The sequence below is a fragment of the Osmerus eperlanus genome, chromosome 26, assembly GCF_963692335.1.
Source record: "Osmerus eperlanus chromosome 26, fOsmEpe2.1, whole genome shotgun sequence".
Lineage (NCBI taxonomy): Eukaryota > Metazoa > Chordata > Actinopteri > Osmeriformes > Osmeridae > Osmerus > Osmerus eperlanus.
The window spans coordinates 3135578-3154091 of NC_085043.1; the positions used below are offsets into that span (position 1 = coordinate 3135578).

Below are 18514 nucleotides of genomic sequence, written 5' to 3' on the forward strand. Positions count from 1 at the left end.
ATCAGCCCATACTTTTATGGGCTGATGACATCAACTGATGACATCAACACATCACTTAATGATGTGTTGATGTAGCGCTCTTGTACAGAGGTAACCAACCTGTTTAAGCAGTTCTGCGGGGATATTGTCAATGCCCGGAGACTTGTTGTTCTTCAGGGAGCGGATGGCTGACAGAACCTCCAGGAAGGTCGGGGGCTGGTTAAGGTTGTCAATCGGTGGAAGTTCAGGCAGTTGATCCAGGATAATCAGAGTCCTGATTAAGCAGGGTATTAAAATGTTCAGCCCACCTCTCCAGTACACTACTACTCTGGTCTTTTAGGAGTCTGAGCCCATCTGCTGTTTTCAGGGGTGCAGGAGGCTGCCGGGTCCTGGCTCTATTTAGGCCCGCCTATTGCGCACCGCCAGTGCATTGCTTTTCTGTCGGGGTCTGCTCCCTTAGCCTTGCCTCGAGAGGCTAACCCACAAGGCAGTGGGGCTATTTACCCATAGCTGGGGCGGTGGTTGACGGGTGCCAGGGTGTGTGCACCTTGTGGTGGGCCTGCACACCACATCTCTGGGGCCCACTGCTGCTCCGAGATCCCCTGCAGTTTAGCCTGGGACCGTGGGGTACCCAGTTACCATGTGTGGCTGCGAGGAGGCACTGCAGGAGTCTTGGTGGTGGAGAGGCTATGTACTGGCAAAGGAGACTTACGCTCTCGGCTCTTCTTTTCACCCCCTATAAGGGAGCTAGCCAGAGGCGGTAGCTGAAAGCAGAGAGTTGCAAGCAGAGGGCAGCATGCAGCATGCACTAACTACAAGCATTTCTACACTACTGCACTAGACGCTTCACACACACCCTGTGTGTACATACACACACACAACATATTAGCAATTACTACTCAAAACACATGTAATGTGAGTCCAAATGGATTCTTGAAGTGAAGTAAAATGAAGGTTTACCAGATAAGGCTGGACCTTATTATGATTATACGTTAACAATATAATATAGTTTAATATAAAATAAATATGATCAATTTAAGTTATCCATTTTAACCATTGCACTCTAACCTTGTATTCCATTGTGTGATCCAACACCACGGGGTTCAACCCCCATAGCCTCTGCACCGCATCCTCTGACCCCACCAGAGCATGTGTCCCCCAGTTGCTGGCCGTGATACAGGTCACCCTGCCATGGTGACCGTCAAGGGACATGGCTGTGGCACTCTTGAAGTCATAGATTGTCACCTCCCCACTGTCTGTGCCGTAGAGAAGCCTACAAAGTATTTTGCCTATTAGAGGATGATCCCTCATGTGAATCATTAAGTTACAGCAGAATGTTGTCCTTATACACACACAGCAGAGTACAAGCTCAGTGCCCATCGTGAAGTTTGGGGATTTAACGTTGTCCCACCATTAACCACAATGATGGGATTTCCTTGCTCTGGTTTCGATGTCAATACGATTAACATGTCTAAATGCCAGCAGTTTATCCGTATACCAGTTTAGTTCCCACCTGTCACTGTTGAGATACTGTCATCCCAGGGCTACTTACCTTTTGTCTGGCAAAAGTGTCATGGCGGACACAGAGAAGGAGAGAAGGAGGAGAGATAGGGGGAATCTTTCAAAGGGTCCCTCCACACTAGGGAAGCTGTCCCTGTCTGTGATCTCAAACAAACACACAGAGTCATCATAAGCTACAGCAAGGTGTTTCTCTTGGGAGCTGACAGCCAAGCAGCACACTCTGGGGACGGTCTCAAGAGGAGGAATGCACAGAGTTTCGTGTGGGAAAGCTAATGGATAGATAAGGATGGTGCCTGTGTTGAGGCCACAGAAGAGCAGGCGTTTGTCCTGGGCCAGCTCCAGGCAGCATACTTCAGCAGAGGTAGCCATGGTGTCAGTAAGGGAACCTTGGTTGAAAAGAGGAAGAATCATTGGTGTGATCCAAATGCCAAACTTGACTTGTTTCATGCGTAACGTTAACACAAGTTGTATTTATTGGATCATCAGATCTGTCCATAACGTTTTTGTAGGTTTTATGCAAGTAAAATGAGTAAACATGAGTAAAAGTTTGATATCACAGTTTTTGTTCCTAGGTAGTAAGTGTTATTTCTTAATTGCTTATGCCTCAAAAGTGTAGAAAATTACTATTATTCCCCACAAACTTTGCTTTAGTGATCAGGACAGTAATATTTTTAAATGTACATATTTCCAATGAGAAAACAGGCAGGTCTTTTTGTTTACATAAAGTCAGAAAACAACAACATATTATTCCAAATTAATTTATAATTTATGATTATACTGTAAATTACTTTTACAAATCAGTTCCCAAATGTAGTCTTCCATCATGTTGTTATACTGTCAAAACTTCCAAAAGTCCAGTATATCCTGGTCGAAGTGCTGCCCTTACTCCTCCGAGGACGCTTCCATGTTTTCCTTGAATTTATCAAGAACAGCATCAAAGAAATGGACTTTGAGGAACATTGTACAGCCCATAGTGCTGTACAATGTGCTATAGTTCTTCACCAGTCTCAACTGGCTCCACAGTTTTCAGCCTTGTGATTGCCCAGGAAGCCAGGTGACAAAACTGTTCCAAGCCGCTTTCTCCTTACTAGTGAGTGTCGTGGTTTCTTGATTATTGGGCAGGGTGGAAACAGCTGGGATTGTTCAGAAGTGAGAACATAAGAGCTAGGAATACCCCTTATTCCCGGATTCATGTCCTGAAAAGTGACAGGTCAGGCTGACCCAGCCAGAGAAGAAGAACTTGTAGATGGAGGGCTCGTTAAGGGGACGTACATTAAGACTGAGGTTGAGGGGTGAACTAGGGTTTGAGGATAAAGTAGAACATTGAGAGTGGGGGTGAACAGGGGTTGAGGAGCAAGTAAAACATTGAAAGGAGTTCATCAACACTTTAGGAGCCAGGGGATGCGCACGCATGATTGAGGTTGTTATGGACAGGTTGGCCTTGGTCAAACTGTGGGAAGAACCTTCTAGAAACTTCTAGAAGGTTGTTAAATAGTATCAGGCAGGGCGGGGGATTGTTCTTCATATCTGTCTATATAATGGGAGGTCTAGAGACATGTGATTGCTTTTTGTATCTTCCATGTACCACTGGTATCGTGCTGAATAAATCATCAAGCCACCTTGACTTTGAAAGATATTCCGTCTATGACTCTATCTTTGAGTTTTTTCCTTCTAAAGAGCAAACTTCAATCCATAACATGAGCTTCTTGGGAAATTCATTGCACTCCAGGATCTTCTTTATCTGTGGTCTGACGAAGACACCAGCTTTGACCTTTGCCTCAGACAGCTTAAGGAAGAAGTCTTGAAGGTACTTGAAGGCTTGCCAACTCCATATCTAGGGCTCTGACAAATTGTTTCATGAGGCCCAATTGTATGTGCAGTGGTAGCATCAGCACCTTCCGGGTGTCCACTAGTGGCTTCCACTTGACGTTGTTCCTTCCCACAGAGACCTCGGTCTGCTGTAGCCAGTCCCGCCTGTGGTAGTGCGCCTTGGTGTCCCTGCTGTCCCATAGGCTATAGATAGCAGGGTAACTTGGTAAAACCGCCTTGGAGACCCAATGTCACCATTTTGAAGTGTCCTATGACCTCCCAGCTGTACTCATCATACTTCAAAACGTCCAGCAAGGTCTTGATGTTGTTGTAATCCTCTTAGAGGTGCACCGTGTCAGAGAGGGGAAGAGACGGGTACTTGTTACCATTATGGAGCAGCACAGCTTTGAGGCTCCTGGATGAGCTGTCAATTAATAATTAATTAACTTTGAACGCCGCTACCAAGGACAGTTTAACGAGGACATGATGGGAGACTACATTTGGGGGCTGATTCAGGGCTTTCTGAGCTTTCACAAGGCCGAAAAAACTATGTGGAGCTAATTTATACTCTGGTGAAGAACTACGGCACAATGGGCTGTGGGATGTCCCTCAAAGTCCATATCCTTGATGCTCATCTTGATCATTTCAAGGAGAACATGGGAGTATGCTCGGAGGAGCAAGGCGAGCACTTCCACCAGGATATACTGGACGTTGAACACCGCTTCCAAGGGCAGTATAACGACATGTATAACATGTTGGAAGACTACATTTGGGGGCTGATTCGTGATTTACAGTATAATCGTAAATCTCGAAAAACAACTCACTTCTAAATATTTTGTCGTCATTTTTGTATTGCTTTACTATAAATACATGTTAATTTTGATTAATATGTTGTTGTTTTCTGACTTTATGTGAACGAAAAGACACATTTGCCCGTTTTCTCATTGGAAATAGGTAAATATAAAAATATCACTGTCCTGGTCACAAAAGAAAGGTTTGTGGGGAATAACAGCCATTTTCTATACTTTTGAGGCATAAGCAATTAGGAAATAACATTTACTACCCAAGAACCCCAAAAATATAACAAAAATGTGTTACACGGTATAAAAATTATACATGTAATTGATTATCCATTTGAATAAATGCAATTTAAATTGTCTTCAAAAAAGAGCATCGTTGTCAACTGGAGCATCGTTGGTTACTTCACAATTTAAACAGAATGTGGGAGAAAATCTAGTCATATTTAATTTAGGATTGAATGGATTTGCAAAAGTCTTTGCCTCCATTCAAATCAAATGAATGGAATACATTTAGTCAAAGTTGCAAAGTTTTAGCCTCCCCCCTTCATTTTACATGTACCGTATTTCTTCGATTAAACGCTGCGGCGTTTATTACACAATGATCATTTTTGGTGCGGCACTTATTCAGGGGCGGCGTTAATTCGAGGGTATGGCGTGAAATTAGTGCCAGGAGAGGGAGCTCTGTAAAAACGATCTGTAACGTGCAAAAACGATTTGTGTACTTGCAAAACAGATTTGTAACTTGCAAAAAAGATTAGTGTACTTGCAAAAACGATTTGTAACTTGCAAAAAAGATTCGTAACTAGTAAAAATGATTTGTAACTTGCAAAAAAGATTTGTAACTTGCAAAAATGATTCGTGTCTGTAGAAAATGACTTGTGTACTTGCAAAAAAAGATTTGTGTCTCTGTAGAAGGAGGCGAAACCCAATTCAAGTCAAAAGTCAAACATAATACCACAATATATTCATATTTGACACGTTTTTATAAGAGTACGTTTATAAGAGGCGTTTTCTAAAAGGGCCTTTTGGAGACTCCAAAAGGACCCTTTGTAACCAAGGTCAAATACTTAGGATAAAAAGGTATTATTTTTCATAATTGTTATCTCTAATGAAAGGTGGTACTTAGAACTATCATATAGTATAGCTAAATCCCCCATTAGTATTGCTGAAACACAAAAACTGAAGCATGAACACATTGGAGTGCCTTATCTGATTCAGAAGTATTGATGCACAGAGAACACTGCTTGTGTCATCAGTTTTGCGCCCGGGACTTTTATTTTGAAGGCTCCACAGATACCTAGCATGTTGGTATTAGCATTTGCAGCATTTCCTTAGCTACAAGGCTAACAAGATCATTTCAGAGCCAGTCAAAGCCAGTTTGAGAAATTTGTTTAGAACGAGTGGGGGGGCACCTAGTTGGCTGTAGAGGGCTGTCAACCGGCATGGAAGCTCCTATTGGGCCAAACAAGGTGTCAATCGAAAGGGCAGAGTGTAGCGGATTTCGGGCCCGGACCGAAATCAGGTTAAAGATCCTGTAAAGTAAATTCCATGTTTTGCTTCTAAGTACATTATATACGTGTGAAATGAGTTCCTGAAAGCATGTGCAAAGCGCTAAAACTTTGTTGCACTGAAATGTGGAGTTAGACTGAAGAACAGTTTCTCTTCCGTTTTCAGTTCAGGTTTTAATGGGCGGAGCCAGAAAGAGGCCCTATCTACGTCATTTCGCCCCATCTACGTCAGATCACTGAATGGCTCCTCCTGCTGTACTGTTATTGTAGCTTACATCAGCTAGCTAGCTAGCTTCAGGATGTCTCCCACCACCCGCAACTGCATCTTCCCTGGATGCAAGAACTCCAGCTGCGCTGCAACGCCATTTAAGTTCCCTGTTGATAATGAAAGGAAAAATAGGTGGATAGATTTTGTGAAGAGCCACGCTCATGGAAAGATTCGGATAAACTCCCAACAGCCGCCTCTGCGCCACTGACCATTTCACGGCGGACAGTTTTAACATGGACAAGAAACAGACGGGGTTCACCAACACACGGCTTCTCTTGCAGCGCGGAGCCGTACCAAGCCCCCCGGGCCGTTCATCCTCCGGTCGCACCTGGACCATCCACCGCCGCCAGCAGTTCATCACTCAGTTCTGTGTGCTTGTTATAATTATACTAGATAACTTTTCCAGAGGTATCTCTGCTATAATTAGTGCAAACCGCTAACTTGATATTAGGCTACTCGGTGTAGAATGATGGTATTTTGGCGAAATGGTAGCTAATGTGCTAGAAGTAGTTGGAGAGCTCACTTTCTGCTGTCTCTGCTATAAATGTTTACTCCTGTGTTACAGCTCAGGGGAATATTTCATTTATATGCATCTGTATGTTTCACTCATTCAACAAATACATTCTAATTCTACACTGTTTTGTTCGGCTTGACGTAGCGTCCATTATGTGGGTCGTAGGTAGCTTACTTGAGAGAGGCGGCGCCTTCCAGTGAGGGGGACGAGCTTCACCTCCTTCAGGCGACACGCCCCCCCAGTCTCGAACAGAGAAGACTGCTGATTTTCTTACGATTTCAAAGCCTAATTTAACATACGTGTCTGTGTTTTTTTTCATTCGAATTTGGATGGGTAGTTAATAACACATTATTCTGTGGTGTGGTGAACTTGAAACTCGTTTTTAATTCCACTTTACAGGATCTTTAAGTGACTATTTGGTAAGAGTACAGTGCCTTTGAAGGCCTTTTGGAACGCTTATGAGTGAGAGTCGACAAGCAAACAGCAAGCGAAGCACGGACAATTTAATGCTCCGATAAAAGTTTAAGGTTGTTATAGCGGATGTTTGCGATCTAAGGAAACCTGTATTCCCATGTGTACAGCATGCAGCCAACGAGGTATGTTGTTTTGTGTCTGTATTTTCTTCTTTGGTAAACGTTATTTACATGCTGCGCATGTCATTGTATGTTCATATTAACCTAATGTGGTCTTTATTTCCTCGTTATACTGTGGGTTTAGTTTTCACGGTGGATTTGGAGAAGAAGCTTCAAATAAACCTGTAGCAAGAAAGCCACTTGTGTCTGCCAGTGCTTCGAGGGAATTATAACACACTTGTGATTTACTTGTGTAATAAATACTGTGTTTTAATGTAACCAATTAAATAACCGTTTTCTGATTTTTTTGGTGCGGCGTTTAATCGAGGGAGGCGTTTATTACACAATGTTCATTTTTGGTGCAGCGTTTATTCAAGGGCGGCGTTTATGCGAAGAAATACGGTAAGTCAAGTACTTGGCTTTATATTTCTTGCATGTACTGACTTCCTCAAGTCTGGCTCATCAGCTTCACCCATCTCTTGCCATTTTATTAGCTGGCCCTCCTCCAAGCTAATACTACAAACACTTTGCATTTCAATATGTCTATGAGAAATCAGCTGTAGACCAGAGTCTGCACTTATTTCTCTGGGATAGTATGGAATACATTGTTGACTACATAATAGCAAGTCATCAACTCTGGGGTAATATACTTAACAAATTTAGAAATGTGTCAGATGTTTGAAAAAGGAGGAATACTACTGCAATGGATTGTAGATAAAATGAACAAATGTCCCTTCCCTACTTGACAATGCCACAATTTTATCAAATATGATCTTTAATACACAATCTTACCTGTGTGGCAGTTCCATGCCAAAACCTCTTTCTGTCCTTTACTTTTGACGTAAAACACTGTGTCACCGTCTTTAGTGAGGGTGAGGTGAGGGCATCCTGCAGGAATGCAAGCTCTGGGTTTGTGTTTCCTGTTGTACTGTAGCTGCCATAGCCTGAGATAGTCAGTACCATTTGAGGCTGAGATAGCTGTGCCCTCAAACAATATAAGTGTATTGATAGGACCTTCCATGCCATGCAAGGAGTCCAGAAGGATGCCGGTTGTTATAGACCAAACCTATCCAATACAAGGCAGAGACAGAAGACGTGTTTAACCCATCCTGTCCATTCATATTAAATATACAGTGAGGGAAAAAATTATTGGATCCCCTGCGGATTTTGCACGTTTTCCCACAGACAAAGAAATGATCAGGCTATAATTTTAATGGTAGGTTTATTGTGAGGCTTATGTTCCGCCCCTTTGCATTTAAAATGAAATGCGCATTTCATTTTAAATGCAAAGGCCACATAAGCCATTTGGTAGAGCTGTCCTCATTGAACTGCAGTGTTTTATGCTTTATAAAACATTGTATTTTCCTGAACATTTTTAAATGGCCCTAAAACGTAACCTGTAAAGGTTTATGCCTGGTGTTGAGCTGTAGAACGGTGCTGGCAGCCTGGCACAACCAAAACACACACACTTCTCTGACCCTCTAACTGATCATGAGTCAGGGAGTCAGGTGGCTGAGCGGTGAGGGAGTCGGGCTAGTAATCAGAAGGTTGCCAGTTCGTTTCCCGGCTGTGCCAAATGACGTTGTGTCCTTGAGCAAGGCATTTCACCCTACTTGCCTCGGGGGAATGTCCCTGTACTTACTGTAAGTCGCTCTGGATAAGAGCGTCTGCTAAATGACTAAATGTTAATCATGCGCTTGCTTCAATGAACATGACTGAGAACAGGCCATATGTTAACAATAACATAAATGTTAATATCACTTAAATATTGCAGGTTAAACACCACTGTTGATTAATGGGTACATGAAGCACTCAAGATATGTATATCATTTAAAATATCTCCAAATGGTGTTAAAGACCAGTTTTTGTCATTTTTGGTGTTAGTGTTAGCATAATAGCACAATTCGGTGATGACGTCACGTTGGGGAGACGTGGAGGAGACTAGCCTCAGACTAGTACTAGAACTGTGGCGACTGACTGGGCTGAGGTGGCAAGAACCACTAATATGTATGATGGCCCGCAGCCGTATAATTTCGAACCAAGTAGACGTGAGAGGGCAAATGAGGAATTGCCGAGACCTGATGGCCGTCAAAGCCAATTAAATGGATGGTCCGAGGAGAATGAGTGGAGAGTTGGGGAAGTGTCCTGGTGAGTTGCTATCATTTAGCAACGCAGCAACGAGCGCTGGAGCTAGTCTACGAACAGCAGTGCACATATACACAGATTTTTTTTACTGTCAGTGAATAGCACCGAGTAAAAGTCAACGTTTTCTTTATATCTAGTGAAAGTGATCATTCAGGGCCTGACATTAACGTTTCACTTTTCCATGCACTTAAGTCACATCCGGGTAAAGATTGTGCCTTTGACCAACGAAGATGAGCTGTAATATTATACAAATGATAAAAATTGAGGTGTTATTAAAATGTGTATTTGTTACATAAAACATTTACACAATTTCTGTAGAATGAACACTTTCTGTTATGTAGCCTACTGTATTGCAGCTTTGTCCCAAGATCTCTACAGGCCGTGCAGCTAATTTAATGGTCATCACTTGAACCGGGGGCTTATTATTTGAAAGAGGAATTAATTACTGCATCGTCTCATTTACACTATCAGGGCTTGGAAATACTGCTAAACTAGACTTGCTAAAGTAGGCAAATCAGTCAATCAAACAGCTGCATGACCCAGTGAAATGTTATATACAGCTAGCAAACTAACGTTAGCTAGCATCGCTAACGACCTTGGCTAACTCAACTTCGGTAAGCTATCCTCAGTATTTGCAAGCTGGCCAGTGCAAGTAACATGGCTTTTTATTTTGTTTGAGTTTTAACTTGTCCAGTGAAAAAAAAAAATCCACTTTGTTAGCTCTAGTTCAGATAAGTAGACTAGTACTACCGGTAAACTTATCTAGATCTAGAAATAGAAGACATCAAGCTAGCTATGGGCTAGCTATGGGCTAACTTGCCAGTCCCACCTGTGAAATCCCCCCAAGATCATTCCTAATTAAATCTTTTCCCTGACGTTGTAAACACTTTTCCGATTAGATGTCCCACGTTTTGATGGTACTAGCAGAGCCCATATTAGACATTCTCTGGTACTAGCCAAGTGTTTATTTCTAATCTATTTCAAGAGTCTCAAAGCGGGTTTGGTCTGTCGTCTCCCCAACGTGACGTCATGCAATGCATTGTGGGGGAATGAAGAATCATTGCAAAAAAGTAGCAACTTTTTCGTATTATATTCCGTTTTGTGACACCCAACAACATCAAATACAATGGATAACAGTTCTAAATGTTTATTCCCAACAAGCAAATAGCGCAAATTTGTTGGAAAAATAAACCTGCAATATGGCCTTTAAGAGATGTCTATTTATTTATGTATTGATTTATTGATTTATTTAATTATGGCACATTTTGTCCTCCATACATGTATGAGGAGCAGGTGTCAAATACCCTATGTTAAAAAACTTTTGCAAACGAAGCATGAAACTTTCCACGTCATATTAGGAAAACAGCCCTTGCGGGAGGATCTTACATTTACATTGAGTCATTTAGCAGACGCTCTTATCCAGAGCGACTTACAGTAAGTACAGGGACATTCCCCCGAGGCAAGTAGGGTGAAGTGCCTTGCCCAAGGACACAACGTCAGTTGGCATGACCGGGAATCGAACTAGCAACCTTCGGATTACTAGCCCGATTCCCTCACCGCTCAGCCACCTGACTCCCAGTACCATCTTATCATAAAAGGAACACTGTCTGTTCCTTTTAGCCAGACAACTCTGGACCGCCATAGACTTGTCTCCTTGCTGCATGCTGCAAGAAATAAACTTTCAATTGACTCTGTGCACTCCTTGAGAAAGGATTTTCCTAACAACTTTGTCCTTCGAGCCAGATCTCAACAGCCTTTCCGTCATCCAGACCAGGGACTGAAACCGTGCAGGGGGGAGTCTGGGACTCTCAAGGAGACCTCCGGCTGAATTGCCGTTATTTAGAGGCCAGTTCCTGACTTAGAATTTGACAGCACACTCTTGAAATGATGAAGATGGGTTATGATTAATGGATTTATCTGATTTAAAATGAAACTCTCATCCATCTTTTTAGTATATTCTATATTACTGGAAACCATATGTTAAGCTGTTGACTGATTATTATTAATACTACAAACCGGTAGAAGATATTAAGCCCAAAGTGTAAAGATGCTTCTACTTTCACAAGCAAGAGTCCCCCAGCTATAAATCAAGTTGCACGTTTAAGACCCTGCGCCCACACACTTGTTTGTAGCTGCAGAGTTCAGGGCCAGTACCACTAGCCGTAAATTGGGAGAATTGTCATAGGGCCAGTACCACTAGCCGTAAATTGGGAGAACTGTTGTTGTATTAAAAAAACACCAGTAATCTGAAACCCCAGGACAAGGGACCAGTAATGTGAGGGTGCATAATGTATCTGTGACCAACTGTACTGTACCAATAGCAAAATTGACACAAATAATAGGAAGAAAATATATAAGTGAATGTCCGGAGAAAACTTGTCAGTCTGCTCCCGGGAACACACTAACTTGTTTGGATACTTTTGTCACCCTGTGTCCGAATAAACCTTTGCATCAAACTCTGAGTTCCAGTGCGTCTGTTTGGACTTAAGATCTAGCCCTTCACGACACGTAGAATCATTCTTCAATTTTGGGACTTAGAATTATTTTTCACTTGTCAGGACTAACCCAGGACTTAGTATTTTTTCTTCACGTCAAGACTTGGAATATTTCACAATACAACTTACAAGACTTTTACACGACATTCCCCTGGGGGACTGAAAGGTGACGAGATCATAGAGTAACCTGTGGCACAATTTCATAGGACTAAAGGTAAGATTTTTTTTTTTTTTTACTAAGACCTGTGAAATATCAGTGAAGTAGAAAATGTTACATTTACTAAGACCTGTGAAATATCAGTGAAGTAAATATATATTTACTAAGACCTGTGAAATACCAATGTTATGTTTTGAGTTGTGTTGCTGGTGCGGGTGGCGTGGTGACGTCATAGCTCGCAAGTGTTTCACGTCTTGTTACATGTTTCAGTTGACGCAGCGAGATCAGAACTGTTCATGCCTACGTAGCTTGTGGTTCATCAATAGTTTTTGGCCCCTTTGATAGCATCTTTGGTAAGATATTGTGGTTTTGAAATGTTGAGGTTTCACCCAAGACAAATATCTGAAAGTTGTTCTTTATGGAACGCCGAGTTAGTCAAAATTAATTAAATAAATAAATAGGTAAATAAATATATAAATACATACAGAAATAAATATGGCTATGAAATAAATTCTGAAATTAAAAAAAGATGGCAATAAATATGTAAATATAGAATTATATAATTATATAGCTGAATCCATTTACCAACATCAATAAATAAATCCATTTGGTGGCCAGGCCGCGAAGCGGCCAAGCCACCTTAAGTGTTTCTACGTATTCTTATTATTATTGGGTGTGCTTTGCCTTCGGCAAGGGCACAACCTTTGTTCTCTATCATATATATTTATTATTATTGTTTATTTTCCCACCCCTAAATCTTCGTCTTTGGAAGATTTAGGGGTGGGACTAAATAGACAACCTAGGTGTCAAAATAGACAACCTAGGTGTCAAAAGTTTCGTCTTGGTAGCGATTGAGTTGCTTGTATTTTTATTTACGTTCCGTTGCATGGTTTAGGCTCAAGTTAAGTTTTAGTGGCGAAAAGTGAAGCTAACGGTGGCTAATTTGCTAGCCACAGTCACTGACGTGGCTAGCAAAAAAAAGATGCTTTTAAATCTATGTAATCTTTATAAATAATAAGTAGGCCCTATGCATTTTTATATAAAATATACAGAAATATCAGTTGTAAAAATGTCATTCAAAAACGGACCCCTGTGCAACCGACGCAAGCAAGCAAGCACACCCTACAATTTCCCCAGAAATTCCCTAAATAGATGTAAAGCTTATTTACGTTTTTGGGGGCATATTTTCAGTTAGCAGATGGTACTGTTTGAATCGCGATTCCATCGAAAATACTGCCGGTGACAACGTTGTTACAGTAGCTTGTTTCAAAGGGGGTTCTTGAGTAGGCTAAATGCTTGAAAATATCACTAGATGGGAAAAACTTAGGGGACGGACCCACCTGCAACCGACGCAAGCGAGCACACCCTACAATTTCCCCAGAAATGGTACCCTCTCAAGTTATTATTATTACACATCTTCTTCTGCCTTGGGAGTCTATGGCAGCCCCTAGAACCGTATTGTCAGAAGTTGTGAAATTTGGCACACTCTTTGGGGCCAGTTCCCTCATCAATTTCACCAAGTTTCATGTCTCCATTTCAAACCCTCTAGCGCCACCAATGGGTCAAATTTGAAGGTGTGTTTACACACTTTACTTTTGAACCACATGTCTCATTTTCGAAAATGAGGTATCGTTGTATTCCCTGGATCAAGACGAGTCCATGACGTCATACCCAGTTATATAGATTCTCCGCCATTTTGAATGTTAAGGAAAAGCGTTTTTTCGTATCTCCTCCTACAATCTTCTTCAAAATTGCCACAGATGATCTTCAGACCAAGCCTCACAAAAGTTATTGTATGGATTTTTGATTTTCGCAATCGTTTGTTAGTTACAGCCAATCAAGTTGATGTGGCCGAATTGATGTGGCCGCCATTTTGAATATAAAGTTTTTTCGCTACCCCTCCTATAAAGTTGTCCAATCTTCACCAAATTTGGCACAGATCCTCTTCAGACCAAGCCTCACAAAAGACATCACGTTTTTTTGATTTTCTAAACCTTTTGACTGGAACAGACAATCAAAGTCGTCAACCAAGCCACCATAAAAGAAGTGAGGTCATATCTCAGCACCTCTTTACTGCATTGACACCAAATTTGGTATAAGGACTAGGGACCCTGTTCTAAAGAGGTCCAATAGGTCATGCCATTTCACCTCTAGGTGGCGCTGCAATAAGCAAAAATCTGGCACCAATTATCTTCAGATCAAGCCTCACAAACGTTTTCACATGGTTTTTGATTTTCAAAACAGTTTTTCCGGTAAAGCTGATCAAAGTTGGCGATGAAGCCGCCAAAACAGGAAGTGAGATCATATCTCAGGAAATATTTGCTGAATTGACATCAACAATGGTACAGGTGCTCGGGACCCTGTTCCAAAGAGGACCACAAAAGGTTAGGTCATCTTACCGCTAGGGGGCGATCCCTTGTCTGACACATGTTAACTTGTGATACCAGATGAATTGATGCGGCCGCCATTTTACGTTTTATAAAAAGTTTTTTCCCTATTCCTCCAACAAAATGTTCAAATATTCACTAAATTTGGCACAGATTATCTTCAGACCATAATCACATTGACATGTCAAAATAGGACTGAATTACAGCTGTTTAAAATTGGGCCAAATCTGACAACCGCTTGCCAGTTGAAAAACTGGTTATATTTTTACACAGTAACTGAACACAGTAATTTCCAGCACTGAGAATAGCTCACTAGGATAAATTGATGTTCTGGCAAGGGCAACATAAGAAGTTCAAATCCAGCCAAAGCCAACGAGCCTGCCATGTCACTGGTTTTCTGTTTAGCGAGACTGTAAGCCACTGCAAAGGAAGCCAGATACTACTAGGGATGGGTATCGAGAACCGGTTCTTGTTTAGAACCGGTTCCCAGTGAACCGATTCCTTGGAATCATCAGCCAAATTCTAACGATTCTGCTAACGGTTCTCTGTGCCGTTGCGCATGCGCAAACTTTTATAGTTTATTCAGACTGCAGCAAACATGGCAACTAGGCAGAAGCGTTCTAAAGTTTGGTTGTATTTCACACAACAAAATGACAACAACGCCACTTGTAACGCATGTAAAAAGTCTATTTCGTCGAAGGGAGGAAATGCTACAAATATGAAGAAGCATTTGAACACACAGCATGGAATGAAGTTACTGGAATGTCATGTGTTCGATGCTCGCAGCAGCACAGCTAACGTTCGCTAATCTCCTCAAAAGTGATCACAACCACTTGTCACTGTGTGAAGCAATTTGCCTTTATTGTGCGTAGTCGATCAAGTTATCTTCTGTCCCGTCGTTTGAAGCATACATTTTTGCTCCGACATTCGTCTCCCATTATTGATCACTTCACGTTAATTATCGGAGGGCGTGTGTTATCAACAAACATTCGCGTTGTCGTGTTAACCCAATATTAGCTAAACTGACCGATACTGTCATATTATATGATTTGACCTTGGCTGAAAATGGAAGATTCTATAGCTAAGCTAGCGTAGCTATAACTGACATAGCTTAGCTATAGAATCTTCAATTTTCAGCCAAGGTCAAATAGAAGTGTATAAGAAGAGCAACGACAAAATGTAAATATGTATGTATACATACTGTATATGGTGTGTAGCATTATAGAAAATTATATAAAAGAAAATGTATGTAAATTAACCCGTTTGTGCTCTTTTCCCCCTCCCCTTGCCCAATAAGAATCAATAAGATAATTGAATCGATAAGCAGGAATTGATGGAATCAGAATTGTTAAAATCTTATCAATACTCATCCCTAGGTACAACGCAGTCGCTAGCTACCTGTAGTCTAGCTGTATATAGTCATGGCAATCCTCACACAAACTATCAAAATTATTGTTGATTTTCTAAACGGTTTGATCGGTACAGCCAATCAAAATCTGCGGCAAAGCCGGCAAACAGGAAGTTGGGTCGTATCTCAGCAAATCTTTGATGGATTAAAAGCTGCATTTATTCAGAACCCTGTTCTGAGAATGTCTAAAATGTTTTTTGTTAATTTTACCTGCTTTACCGGTTTGGCCACCTCATTGCTGCTTGCAGCTATATTTTCAAAATGACGTTTTTGAAAAAACAACATTTATTTATTTCATGGGACTTTTATTTCCTAATGCCACAGTTATTTATTTTTTGAGACTTTGAGCACCACATTTATTTCTGTGCTGTATTTAGTTCCAGTTTCACATGCAAACGAGAGGGGCGTGGTTATCTTCAGACCAACGTAGCTGCACAAGATCGAAGGCAGATAGGGACACCTAGATTCGGTAGATGATGGAAGACATTAGTCGTGTCAGAGATCACATGCTGGCCTTATAGATCAAATTGATCAGCATGGCTTGTCAGGATATATTATTTTGGCACACATTGTAGATTTTGTAGAGGTACTTGGGTGGATAAGTGCTCTACAGAACATAGATATTGAAGTCTAAAATAGTTTGAGACTTATCGAGCACTGTGGATTCAGCTATTTATATGATGATATATTTATATATTTATTGCCATCTTTTTTAATTTCAGGGTTTATTTCATAGCCATATTTATTTATGTATTTATCTATTTATTTACTGATCTATTTATTTATTTAATTGTGACTAACTCGGCGTTCCATAGTTCTTATGTCCCTTATCTATATGTGTTTAATATTAGCGAAGCTCCCTGTGTCCGTTTTACACCAGTAGCGGAGCCAGAGGGGTATCCGGGGTGGCACTGGACACCCCTGACATCTGATTGGCCACCCCGGGTGCCACCCCAAAATTTAATTCGCTACTGGAAATTTGATGCTGATTGACATCTCATTTGACCTCTTGTTGAAAGAAGCATTTATTTTGCTGCGTTGCGGTGCATTATTCAAACCGAAGAGAGATGTTTGTTGCAAGATACAGAAGAATAAGAAGAACATACAGCAGAATAGAGAATATTTCCACAGTTCCACAAGCTCTTTTCGCCATTGAAAAAGGCATAATATTTGAAGTAAATTTTAAGGTTTGTATTGGGTTTAGGTTTCCAGAATGTTTTTTATAAATGTTGATTAGCCTAGCTGTGTAAGTTAATGTTAGAACTTCGACTCCAATAACAGACAAACTGAGACAGTCAGTAGGCTACCGTAATTTTCGGAAAATAAGCCGCAGCTTGTACTCCAATTTTACAGTTTTCTTGTGCTTGTGCGTTTTATATTTCGAAGCAGTTTATAATCCGGTTTTAGAACAAAAAAGTGGCTTCGTCTCGATCTCTACAGACCGTGCAGCCAATTTAATGCTCAACACTTGAACGGGGGCTTATTACATATTTAGGTGTCGTCTCAGTTAAACTATCAGGGCTTGGAAATACAGTGACTTGCTAAAGTAGGAAAATGGCTAGTAGAACATAACATTTCATAATCATTTGAGTTAATCAAACAGCTGCAAGACCCAGTGAAATGTTAGGCTAGCTAGCAAAATAACACTAGCATCGCTAACAACATTACTAATTCAACTTTGGTAGTGTAACCGAGCTCTTTAAGTTCGTTTTAGATATAATTGTATATGATCGTGTGGACAATAAGACACAGACTCGGGTCTCTTTTCATAACTTGTATTTTACCGCTGCTCTTCTTGACATCGCCATTCAAACATGATTTCACGTAACGCCTGGGACACACTGCCTGCGATCGGCTGCGATCTGCTGCGCCGCGCCTGGAAGCGCTGCCTTTATTCTTTCGGTGCCCATGTTATCAAATGGGACCGACCACACTGGCTGCGAAGCGCCGCGATCGCCTGCGATCTCACTGAACTCATCTTCAAAAAACTTCCTGAGCAGCATGGGTGGTTTTTCCTGTGACAAAAAGAAAGCTTTCAAAGCTGGATACATCTGTAGCAATCTCTCAATTCCTGGGAATAATAAAAGCCATCGTGTCTTGCTGTGAGAGAGGAGTTCTGTACTCAACTTCAGCAAACTCACAGGACTCCTTCAGACTCTCTGTGCGCACAGTGTAGATGTGGAAGTGTTGATAAATTTTAAAGATGATGTTCTCAATGTCAACATCCAGTGTGTCTGCTCCATGGTGAACACAATTGTTCAGTATGTGTGCTGGACAACCCACGCCAATTAGAGACTTGTTCTGCAAGAACTTTAAGTTTGCAAAAACATTCCTTCCTTCCCCGGGACGCCGGATTCCCCCAAAGTTTGTATTGCAGTTGTCACCTGTAAATGCAATACATTTCGAAAATATCCCTTTATTTTCCAGTGTTTCTTTGATGTATTCTGTAATAGTGTCAGCTGATTCATTTGGGGTGCTTTTAATTTCAATTAATTTACTTTGCAGACCACCATTCTTGCAATCAAAATACTGAATGAGCAGAGGGAATAGTTTCTCAGCTCCATGATTGCTGCCATCAGTAGACACGCCACAGTACGGAATTTCTTCAAGTGCTTCCAGAGCAACTTCGACAGAATGTGGGGCTATCACAGCATTAACAATAGCTTCTGTCTTGGTGCGAGCATTTGACATTTTTTGAGCTGTCACCGAATCTGTGAAAACCTTTCTTACCAGATGTGCAGTCCATTGATCTGTAGCTGATCTGTAGGGTACCCTCTGCAGCCGTAACAGCAGTGTCTGTTTTGCTCACTAAATAGTCTGTCACTTTACTCGATGAGCTCTCTCCCCTTGCTGCAATTTTGTGTTTTGCAGAGTGCATGTGAGCTTCCAAATCACTGGCACATTTATTTGCCACTGACACAAAAGTGCCTGCTTTGCATGTCATGCACTCA

At 41.3% G+C, this 18514-nt stretch overlaps 1 protein-coding gene across 1 annotated transcript in view; it reads right to left on the reverse strand.

The window, feature by feature from the left end:
* nwd1 (NACHT and WD repeat domain containing 1) overlaps positions 1-18514 on the reverse strand; it is a 138409-nt gene that overhangs the window by 31028 nt on the left and 88867 nt on the right. Inside the window, exons 15-17 of the mRNA XM_062452661.1 lie at positions 7764-8037; positions 1532-1886; positions 1048-1252 (exon numbers count right to left, since the gene is read on the reverse strand). Of these exons, the coding sequence (XP_062308645.1) occupies positions 1048-1252; positions 1532-1886; positions 7764-8037 (834 nt within the window). The remainder of the gene's footprint in view (positions 1-1047; positions 1253-1531; positions 1887-7763; positions 8038-18514) is intronic.